The sequence below is a fragment of the Entelurus aequoreus genome, linkage group LG07 (assembly GCF_033978785.1).
Source record: "Entelurus aequoreus isolate RoL-2023_Sb linkage group LG07, RoL_Eaeq_v1.1, whole genome shotgun sequence".
NCBI classification, from domain to species: domain Eukaryota; kingdom Metazoa; phylum Chordata; class Actinopteri; order Syngnathiformes; family Syngnathidae; genus Entelurus; species Entelurus aequoreus.
Window position 1 is genome coordinate 37,191,049 of NC_084737.1, and position 11,523 is coordinate 37,202,571.

At 37.5% G+C, this 11,523-nt stretch overlaps 1 protein-coding gene across 3 annotated transcripts in view; it reads left to right on the forward strand.

Moving 5' to 3' along the window:
* The first annotated feature begins 631 nt into the window (after positions 1-631).
* Positions 632-11,523, forward strand: part of kdm5c (lysine demethylase 5C) — a 52,474-nt gene continuing 41,582 nt past the window's right edge. For 2 of the 3 annotated variants that reach the window (XM_062053467.1, XM_062053469.1), the window contains exons 1-5: positions 632-1,018; positions 2,233-2,380; positions 5,537-5,614; positions 11,036-11,158; positions 11,262-11,432. In XM_062053467.1, coding sequence (XP_061909451.1) covers positions 1,017-1,018; positions 2,233-2,380; positions 5,537-5,614; positions 11,036-11,158; positions 11,262-11,432 — 522 coding nt within the window. In that variant the 5' untranslated portion in view covers positions 632-1,016. The remainder of the gene's footprint in view (positions 1,019-2,232; positions 2,381-5,536; positions 5,615-11,035; positions 11,159-11,261; positions 11,433-11,523) is intronic. The other variant, XM_062053468.1, reaches the window with a different exon arrangement.

The window sequence follows — 11,523 nt, forward strand, 5'->3', positions numbered from 1 at the left end:
ATTTTCTTTTGATTATGTGTGTCTTTAAGCACTTTTTAAAAGCGCTATATAAACAATAATTTATTATTATATTTATAAGATATGGCTCAGATTATTGCATTAAAGATATATTTCAAAAGCTGATTAAAACAAAAAAAATGAATTGGATTTTAATTGTTTTATTAATTATATATTCCATTTGGAATTCATTTTGGTCAACTGTGGGACAACATTGCGTTATTAGATACTCAAGACAAAATATACATTTTCAATCACAATTTTGACCCAGTTTATTTCGATTTGGGACAAATAATAATCTACTGAACTGCATGCTTGCTGATTTTGGACAAGGATTACAGTAGTTACAGTATTGTAGCCTATGAAATTATGACGTAAGTGTCCTCCAATTCTGTGGAAGGACTTATACTGTATTATTTTTCACTTCGTGACGAACAGTTTGCGTCAAGGTTTGTAACGGAGTTTTCGTTGTTAAGTTTATTTAAATTAGTGTGTGATTTGTTGACATATTTTGTGTTACGAACAGTTGTAACTACCATACATGGTTTCTTTACTACGCGCCGTTGTGAATTTGCGTACGTGGGCACTATTTTCAGGGAATAAACGTGGCGGACGGAATATGAGGGATCGTTGTTGTGATTCGGTCGTGAGAAAAAAAACTAAGATGGCGCCTCGTCAAGAAAGATAGGATGGCTTGAAGGGAGTAATAGTATATGTCGAAAATTTACCGATAACGACACAACGGTTACTATTTGAGACTGGAGTCTATGATTAAATGGGTGCCTTGCGTCCACGTTTTTGAACCGAGTGGAATTCCGTGGAGAATTGAGGCAGCAAAGCGGGTAACTTTGCTAGCAGCAGTAGCTCGCCAGCGGCATCAAGCACAGCTGGCCCTCGTTAGCTAACCACCAGCAGTCATCACAACAAGAGGGGAAGGAGAGCAGCCAGCAGCCCTATCATAGCCCGGGACATCGCGGTGTCGACGGGTCAGTCACTGGCACACGACGAGACGATGTAACATGTATGGATCTCTAAATGTTTTCTATATAGGGGTTATTTTGGTATATGACGACAAATCTATTGAGTTTCCTTGCTATCACTTTGCTACTGGCCTTTACCCAAGAAGTTAGCTGAGCTGTGCCCATGTTTTCTTCATTCTATTAACTGGGGTGTTACCTTGGAGCTAACTAATGCTAACTAAGACCGTGGGAGGTTATGGAACTGGGCTGAGGAAAATTGGAGGCCTCGACGCTAACGTTAGCTCTTTCTGACACTGGTGTCTGGATACTAGATCAAAAAATAGACATAATTGATACAAACAAGACTTCAAAGTCAACAGGCGTAAAATGTTACAATATTTTGTTTTGATTGGAACGGGGAGGGGGTTTAATTCGGTTAGAAAGTACCTTAGCTAACAGTTATCCACCAAGCGTCATTAACATAGATGTAAACTCTAATCAACAATTACGTGAGTGGTTTCATGTATTGAATCGGTTAACTTGTTGGGGTGTTACTTCAAAGTCTTTTCAAATACGCTTTACAAACACCACCTGGATGTCTTTATGGCCTTCACTTCCTTTTGATTTCGTGGCCTCTACGCCATTGTTTGGCTACAATTTTACGAATATGAGTCTTTGCAACATTTTTGCGTACTTATAGACGTGGCGTCATCAGTGTTGTTTTAGTTAAAGCCCAATTTGGGAAGAGAATAAATACATTTTGAAAATAAATATTGTATTTCCCAACAGCGTGTACTATATCAGGGAATTATGCACCACAATGTGTATACATGGTAACTGATAAGGATTTGTCTTAAAAAACCTCTCCCCTTTTCCTTGTAATCATGTTTATCACCAAAGCAGTGCTATTGTTTTGTGGTATAGAATTGGGGGAGGGGGATTAAACAAGGCCTAGTTGAGGGCAATAACACTTCCTCTGTGGTCTTCATCTATTGTTAAAAATTAAGGTCACTCCAATTCCAAAGTTGCATAAACACTCCATACTACATTATCATCACAGTGAAACAGTTGTCTCTTGACTTCTGCATTGTAAAACTGTGTACATTATGTATTAATGATGACAGTAACTGATGCAATGTAATTGAAATTAAATAGTGAAGTTTTTCCTGTCATCACACCAATAGAGACAAGTGGTGCTTTGCTGTAATAGTGTTAGACTAAATGTAGTTTTGAAAGGTAACCATTAAACATGTTTTGTCAACGTTTTTATTGTCAGGGCAATGGAAGGGGAAGAGTTTGTACCTCCTCCGGAGTGTCCAGTTTTTGAGCCATCATGGGAGGAGTTCCAGGATCCTCTGGGTTACATTGCCAAGATACGTCCCATAGCAGAGAAGTCTGGAATCTGCAAGATTCGACCTCCACCAGTAAATATTTACTCGCTTTAGCATAATGTAGACAAAATGCTGTCTGTGAATGTGAGTGTTGTCTGTCTATGAGTTGGCGACTTGTCCAGGGTGTACCCTGTCTTCCGCCCGAATGCAGCTGGGATAGGCTCCAGCCACCCCCGCAATCCCGAGAGGGACAAGCGGTAGGAAATGGATGGATGGATAGCTTAATTAAATCTTATTTTTGTGTCGGGTCCCAGATTTCTGTGACTTACATTACTAGTCATATGTGTGGATTGCAGTGTCGATAGGGCAGTGCATCTAGGCAGATTTAGTCTGAGCCGGATGTCTAAAAGTGAACCTATGCAGGACTCTTAACACTGTCTTAGCTACTTGCTAAGTCCTGCTTAAATTGAGCATTTAACAAGTTAGCGAGGGTGATGGAAAAAAATGTTGCTGTCATTGTCTTTCATTTTGTTAGGTGGCAGGACACAATTAATCTTGTCTATCTAGTACAACCAGTCTAGCAAAGCCTACAGGTAGGGATGTCCCGATAAGCATTTTTGGCCACCGTACCCGATCCGATTTTTTTTGGGCCTCAGATCTGATTTGATTTCAAGTCCAGATCCGATACTTTAATAAACAAGGAACAGCAAATTGTTTTTTTTAGGAAGTAAGAGTAAAGTGAACACATTTTATAACATGTATTTAATACAATTCTGAATTTGGTAGTATTGTTGTAAATCATATGCCATTAAATGTGTGGTATGGAATGCTACATAGAATTTTTTTTTTACAAAAAAATAGTTGGAGCACAAAAACTGCCATTGGCTCTATTTTAAATCATTTGGTTTTTACCCTCAAAGCACTCCTGTATCCACGGGCTTATTCCCTTTGTTTATAACAATAAAAAAACGACAATGTTTTAATTTTGTAATAATACGCAGACATATCAATCTAATCGCTTTATGATTGTTCATTTACTGATACTATACTAGGTATCATTACCCATACGTTACATTAAATCTTTAGTGGTTAGCTTTGCTTCTTGTGTTGTCCTGCTCAGAGTGTTGTTAAAGTAGACATGTAAGGATAAATAGTATTTTGCAGTAAAACTCCTGGCGTTTATATTACCGTTTTAATATAAATTATCATAACACCATGATTAACAATTGCTCTGACCAGCTAGCTCTAGCTCGATAACTAGCTTAAACGTTAATATGAATACAAGATACATTAATGTGTTTCCCCATTAAGAAATAACATACCACAATTTAAACTTGAATGAACATATTGCTTTCAGAGCAACTAAGCCTTTCAATTGTGCACATTGAATTGAGGCTGTGCTCTCTGTATACACAGAGGAATATGACACAGAGGTGTCTACTCCAGAAAGTGAACTTCTTGCATAATGTCGCATTAACCGGAAGTGAAATGCACAATTGTCCATCTGTAAATGAAAAACATGCGTCTTTCTCTTTTTATAATTTAATAATTATAATTTATATAAAAATATATATCTACCCCATGGTGATGTTATGTGGTCACAAATGCAGTCCCATAAATGTATCAAAAACTTAATTTTAATCCGTAAACACGAGATTCTAAAACTCGTTACAGGTGGAAAAATCTAGTAGCCTATGTGGACCAAGCTCGGCGCAAGAATGAAGTGCGTCCCACGCGTGACGCTTTACTGAGGAGGAATAAGGTAGACTTCTTTGGTGGCTGCACATAAAAAAGGAAAGCGAAGTGAAATTAGACATTGTAAAATGCTAAGTAGAGAGAAATCAACATTGGCTGCATGACCATTTCAAGCCACTCAAACGCTGTGACCATCATGAAGGATAAATGGTATCTTTGAACATACTGTATATAATATGAAATGATCTTTTACTAAGAAATGGAAAGTAGTAAAAACGTAGCGGTCCCGTCATTTAAACCTTCATCCCACAGTAAGCCTGTCTCGTCCTACACTTGCAGAGTGCCTTTTGGTGTGCAAGACAAGCAGAGGGATAAAAGTAAAAGTTTATTCTTTTTTATTTTTATTACTGTTCCATTTAATTCTTAAATACTGTGTTTTATTCACTTCATGAGTTCCGTGTACAGTGTGAGTGACTTAGGTGGTAGTTAAGGTATAACTTACAACTTACGATAAATAAGAACTTACATCAAAGTCTAGTACCAGAACTAGTTCGTAACACGAGATCCACCTGTAATTAGGGACATTTTGATCTGGGATTTTGGTTCCATTACTGATCATCCATGAGTGAGATCGGCTGATAGCAATCACATGTATTATGATTCGTTGGATCTATGCTATGCGCAAGCGCAGAGGCAATATTTTATTTATTTATTTTTTTACTTTTTTTTTTTATTATTATTTTTTTTTATAAACTGCAACATGTACAAACAGCTGAGAAACAATAATCAAAATAAGTATGGTGCCAGTATGCTGTTTTTTTTCAATAAAATACTGGAAAGGATAGAAATGTAGTTCGTCTCTTTTATCCAATTATTAATCCATTAATCGAAGTAATAATCGACAGATTAATCGGTTATTAAATTAATCGTTAGTTGCAGCCCTAACCTCATCTTAATACTTGATAATGATACTTGATAATGACACTTAAGATACTAAGAAATACAGTTCATTGTTGTAATGGAGGTGTTTATTGTTAGTATTTGTAGATACATTACAATCTACTAGCCGCTTGTCAGACAGACAGGAATGGATTTTATAATCGGCAATTTAATACAAAATCACATGCTTTTTGTCGAAAAGCGTCCATCTAATGTTCTTTCTATATCCACATTTCACTCTTGTCTTGCAAAATCCTGCTGACAGAGACAGCTGCAGCTGAAGGGCCTCTTCTAGATGGACACGTATAATAGTGTATTGACACATTTCACAAACACTGTCTGCTCATGGCAATGTTGAATAGGGGATAGGTTAGTCCTCACGCAGAATTATGAAAATGTGTTTTTTTAATAGCCTGCTTAAAAATGATCATGAATAAATGGTTGTAATCACAACATCAAAATACATTCTGATAATATGCATGATAGAAAAGTTTTAGGATTGATTGGTGAGGACCTGTTGTTGAGATGTTGGCAGTGAAGCTGAAACAACAGTCTCTTGTGTGTGTGTAACTTAACTCAGACACCCATGTTCAATATGATTTTGTTTCTAAACAGGACTGGCAGCCACCCTTTTCAGTGGAGCTGGATACCTTCCGCTTTACCCCACGCATTCAGAGGCTTAATGAGCTGGAGGTAAGTTAGTTTTACTCTTGCTATTCCATGTTGTTTGATTATTTTACAGGGGCTGTTTGCATCTTGCTCAGTTTCATTTTGTAACACCCCCTCCCCCAAAAAGTGGCGCACCACCGCCTGTCTTATTTCATCAGTAGTGATTTAAATATATATTTTTAAAGTGTTCATATTTTTTTACAACTATTAATTATATTGAGTGTGAGGAATTTGTTTGGTGTTCATTAGAGATGTAACGGTATTATAAATACAGAGGTATTCCGGTTTCAAAGTATTCTCAATGATACCGTGATATGTGACGTTGTCAAATGAAAACTTGGTGAGTGTAGTTTTCTTTTGGTGTTTTAGTGTTGACCGGGTCTGTAAATAAACGACACTTCCCAGAAATCTTTACACACCGCACAAACAGCAAAATGGGATCGTTGAACGCCGCAAGCAGGAAATTAAGTGTGGTCGTTCTCGTCGTAGATAACATGAATTGTTTTTTGGACATTAAATCTGGTTGCGTTATGTAGCTGACAAATAGACAAACAAGCCCAGGCCAAACATTAACCTCTTTGGCAGAGATAAGAAAGTCTGCGTTCTGGCAAAGCACGCCACTTTCATTTCAAGCTTTTCCAAGGCAACACAAAGCGCAGTGTTGCAGCGCACCGCACAGTGTGAAATCACACACAAAAAAAGTTCCACACAGGAAATAAGAGTAAACTAAAACGCTACTTGCTACATCCTCAAACCATCCATCTATTTTTTAAATGCTTGTCTGTAGATGTGGAACTTATTCCAGTTGCACTCTGATGGAAGGCAGGGCTGGTAAGTTGCCACGTCAAAAAAATGGTAAATGGGTTGTACTTGTATAGCGCTTATCTACCTTTCTAAGGAACTCAAAGCGCTTTGACACTATTTCCACATTCACCCATTCACACACACACATTCACACACTGATGGCGGGAGCTGCCATGCACGGCGCTAACCAGGCCCATCAGGAGCAAGGGTTAAGTGTCTTGCTCAAGGACACAACGGACGTGACTAGGATGGTAGAAGGTGGGGATTGAACCAGCAACCCTCAGATTGCTGGTACAGCCACTCTCCCATCTTCGCCACGCCAAACTGTCACACAGAAAATATATTTGAAGACAACGAAGCCAAACATCCGTTTGTAAGGTATTTACATTATTAGAAGTTATATTGTTAGTTTGATTTTCTGAGAAACATTTTCCAGACTGATATAAAAAATGACCACTGTAGAGGACAATGTTTCCCATAATGTAAAAGTTGAAAGACATTAAACTGTACATTATTGTTTTACACTGGTTGTTTACCGTATTTTTCGGACTAAAAGTCGCAGTTTTTTTCATAGTTTGGCCGGGGGTGCGACTTATACTCAGGAGCGACTTATGTGTGAAATTTTTAACACATTACCGTAAAATATCAAATAATAATATTTAGCTCATTCACGTAAGAGACTAGACGTTTAAGATTTTATCGGATTTAGCGATTAGGAGTGACAGATTGTTTGGTAAATGTATAGCATGTTCTATATGTTATAGTTATTTGAATGACTCTTACCATAATGTTACGTTAACATACCAGGCACGTTCTCAGTTGGTTATTTATGCGTCATATAACGTACACTGATTCAGCCTGTTGTTCACTATTCTTTATTTATTTTAAATTGCCTTTCAAATGTCTATTCTTGGTGTTGGGTTTTATCAAATAATTTTCCCCAAAAAATTCGACTTATACTCCAGTGCGACTTATGTTTTTTTCCTTCTTTATTATGCATTTTCGGCCGGTGCGACTTATAGTCCGAAAAATACGGTACATTATTACTTTAAAGTAACAGTAGAGTGGAAAAACAAGTTGCCTCTATATTGAAGCTGTTATCATATACCGTAATTTCCGGACTATGAGCCGCACCTGACTATAAGCCGCACCAGCTAAATTTAGGGGAAAATACAGATTGCTCCACATATAAGCCGCACCCGACTATAAGCCGCAGGGTTTTGATGTGTAATTACCGTAGTATATAGGGGTTCCTGCTACCACGGAGGGGATTGTCGGGACAGAGATGACTGTTTGGGAACGCAAAGCGTCTCATTTATTAACTATAAATCTTTCAATTATTCAATCAAACTTTCACATCTTTGACATGGCGAACAGCATTTGTGCAGAGTACAAATAATACAACGGTGCAAAGTAATACTAAGTGCTCGCATGTACGTTATCAAAATAACCAGCCTACCGGTATATGAAAAGTCAGTCTTTAATCATTGTGTCATCGTCTTCCTCCTGCGTACTAAAACCACCAAAATCCTCTTTGTCGGTGTCGGAGAAGAACAGGCCGTATATAAGCCGCACCGTTGTATAAGCCGCAGGGACCAGAACGAGGGGAAAAAGTAGCGGCTTATAGTCCGGAAATTACGGTATATCTGATTTATGACACCTAAAGACTTCCAAAGTTTGCGAATAAATAGATATGATTAAAAAAATAGTATCAATCTCACAGAGATTAATTCCCGAGGCATTTAAGAGATAATGAGGAAGCCAGACACGTCATTGCGTGACGTTGAGTTAGGGACTGCAGATCCCTTCCCCACCAAAAACAGTGCAAATCGTTTGGGAGAGCCAACAACGATTACTTTGGGCAAACTTATAATGCAGAACCTTATATTGTTGATCCTGAATATAAGGAGGATGAACTACAAGTTTTAGAAGCTCTGCTGAACAAATTCAGCTTCAGTGAAAAACTGTAGCATCATGTAGCAGTATTGCTAAGTGCTAAACAAGAACTACAAACATAATTAAATGATAGCTCACTGTACAATGTCTGCTCTTACTTCGATGACGGCTGGAAGGATGTCCATATCTTCCTGTTTAGATGAACAATTAATCATGATGCACACAAAGGGTTAACAAGGAAGTCTCCCTGCAGACACTGTTTTCAGTTGTGTGTTTGTATCCTTCTCCGGGTATACTTTAAATGTCATCGATGAACAGCTTCTAGATCCAAGGCTAAATCCTCCAATTATCCAAATCAAGGGCATGATTTACAATTTAAAATAACTGACGAGCCGAGACGCGATGATTCGGGAGCAGCACGACATTGCTGCACAGTAAAGGCAGCAGAGGGCTACTGAGCTCTCTGTATTATTGCGCCGCTAAGAAATAGTTTGCTTGCGTTAGCGCTTATAATAACAACATACCTAATATTTGATTAATGTTCAGGTCACAATAAGTATAAAGAGTATTGTCAGGTTTTGGATGGTTATTGAGAGGGTTTTGTGGGCAAAATAGAGGGCCCTCATTGACTACATTGTTAGCAGATGTTTTATGTGTTTAATTATTTACGACTTAGAATGCATAAAAAAAGAAAAACGTGTGTTCATGTCTTATATATAGATTATGAATGAGAGACAGCACATATCTGTCTAATTTTTGCGTATTTCCACTATTAATGATCTGATACTATGGTCAAAGTGCAGAAGCGATCCCATTGTGACATAATTTTTCGGAAATAGCCAAAGGTATTCAGAGCGGAATATTTTGGCATTTTGTGTTGTTTAAACTGTGTTTTTACATACTTTGCGGATTGTAATTATGATTGGATATGGTTTAATGGCTACCATGACAAAACACAATTAAGCATATAAAGTCAACATGTTTTTCCACTCTGCTGGTACTTTAAAGACATCAACTGTCAGTTATTACTTTAATCATTTTAAATATTTGCTTAAAAGACCAGTAGGGTGGAAAAACAAGTTGACGTTATATGCTTAATTGTGTTTCATTGTATCCATAAACCATATCCAATTGTATTTACAATCTGCAAAGTATGTGAAAATACTGTCTTAACATCACAAAATGCCACAAATTTAGTCAGCCATTTGGAGTATTCCGCTCTGAACGTGTTCGGTAATTTCCGTAGATTGACGTCACACTTTGACCATGTTATCAGATCAGTCATACTGGAAGTACGCAAAAATTAAAGAGATGTGCTGTCCATCATTCACAATCCCCGTATAAGACGTAAACACATGTTTTTCTTTTTTTTTTAATGCATTCCAAGTCGTAAATAAAATACATACAGTCCACTAACAATGTAGTCAATGAGGGCTCTCTATGCCGCCCTCAAAACCCTCTAGATAACCATCCAAAACCCGCCAACAATACTCTACATACATTTTGTGACCTAAATATTAACCAAATATTAGCAATGTTGTTATTGTAAACGCTAACGCGGCGGATTGATAACACACAGCTCAGTAGCCTTCTGTTGCTTTACTGTGAGCTGACCGCGATGTCCTGCTTCTCCTGCATCATCGCGTATAATCTATAGCAGGGGTGTCAAAAGTGTGCCCCGGTGGCCATTTGCGGCCCACAGCTAATGTTTTAAAGGCCCACGGCACATTCTAAAAATACTATTAAAATAAACAAAAACATAACAAAAGTGAAATAATAAAGGTTAAATGTAATTTAAAAAAAATTGCAATGTTGATTAATAAAACAAAGCTGTTTTTTTTTTCTTTCAAACTGTCATTGCTTAAAACATAATATTGAATCAAAATCCATATTATGAATTATTGACCTATCCAAGGTTCCGATTACTTCACATCAAATATTCCACTAAGAAAAATATTTTTGGTGGAAGATTTTGCAAATTTGGTAAATAAATAACCCAAAAATTTATATTTTGTTGTTTTCTTACTGTACAGAAAATTAACCGAACCGTGACCTCTAAACCGAGGTACATACCGAACCGAAATTTTTGTGTACCGTTACACCCCTAATAATAGCTTCAATATAAAGGCTACTTGTTTTTCCACTCTACTGGTACTTTAAACAGTAGGTGTTCCTCCACAATTATTTGCACTTCGTAATAGTTTGTCGTAAAAAAAAAATATTAGAGCATTTTAGCATTGTGCGTGTGTTTATTTACAGTAAGTGTGTTTATCCTAAACATTCCTGCTACTTAATTTTACACACACTATGGCATTTTCACCAATCTTTTTTTTTTGTGGTTAAAGACCGCAATGTCGTACCATGGCCTTAATACCGTGATAATGTCATACCGTGCGATTTTGATACCGTTACATCTCTAGTGTTCATGCTTGTCACTCACTGCAGACATGTCATGGTTTCAGTACATGCAGGGAGTAGGTGCACACACACAAAAGTAGTTGCGAAGAAGAAACTTACAATATATTCGATAACGTTAGCTATCCAAATTGTTATTACAAGCTTACAACACAAAGCTAATGCGCTTGCACTTGATACGCACGGGCATAGGTTGGTCATTACGTATCGAAAGCCTTAAAAGATCAGGATATAATGCTTAAAATGCATTGGACAGCTAGCGGGTGAAGGTTGCAAACAGCCCCTGAAAGTGATTAAAAATGATGTTTGTCTTCTTCATACTTATTTTAGGCCGAGACGAGAGTGAAGCTCAATTATTTGGACCGCATTGCCAGGTTTTGGGAGGTTCAGAGTTCCTCCTTGAAAATCCCACACATTGAAAGGCGCATTCTTGATCTTTTTGGTTTGGCAAAGGTGACTGACTACTAATTAAATTATTTTAAGTAGTTCTTATTTCAGAGCCTGTATTGTTATTTTTTTTACCCCTTTGGTTTGCTTAAATATTTCGGCTTTCCAGGTTGTATCAGATGAAGGTGGTTTTGAGATGGTTTGTAAAGAGCGACGTTGGGCTCGAGTGGCTCAGAGGCTGGGCTACCCGCCAGGCAAGAACATTGGTTCTCTGCTGCGCTCACACTACGAGAGGATTGTCCACCCCTTTGAAATGTTCCAGTCTGGAGCCCGCTTGCAGGTAACACTCAATATTCTATTTTATATGTTTTATTATTTTGTATATATATACATACAAACATACATATATATTGTGTGTATATGTATGTATG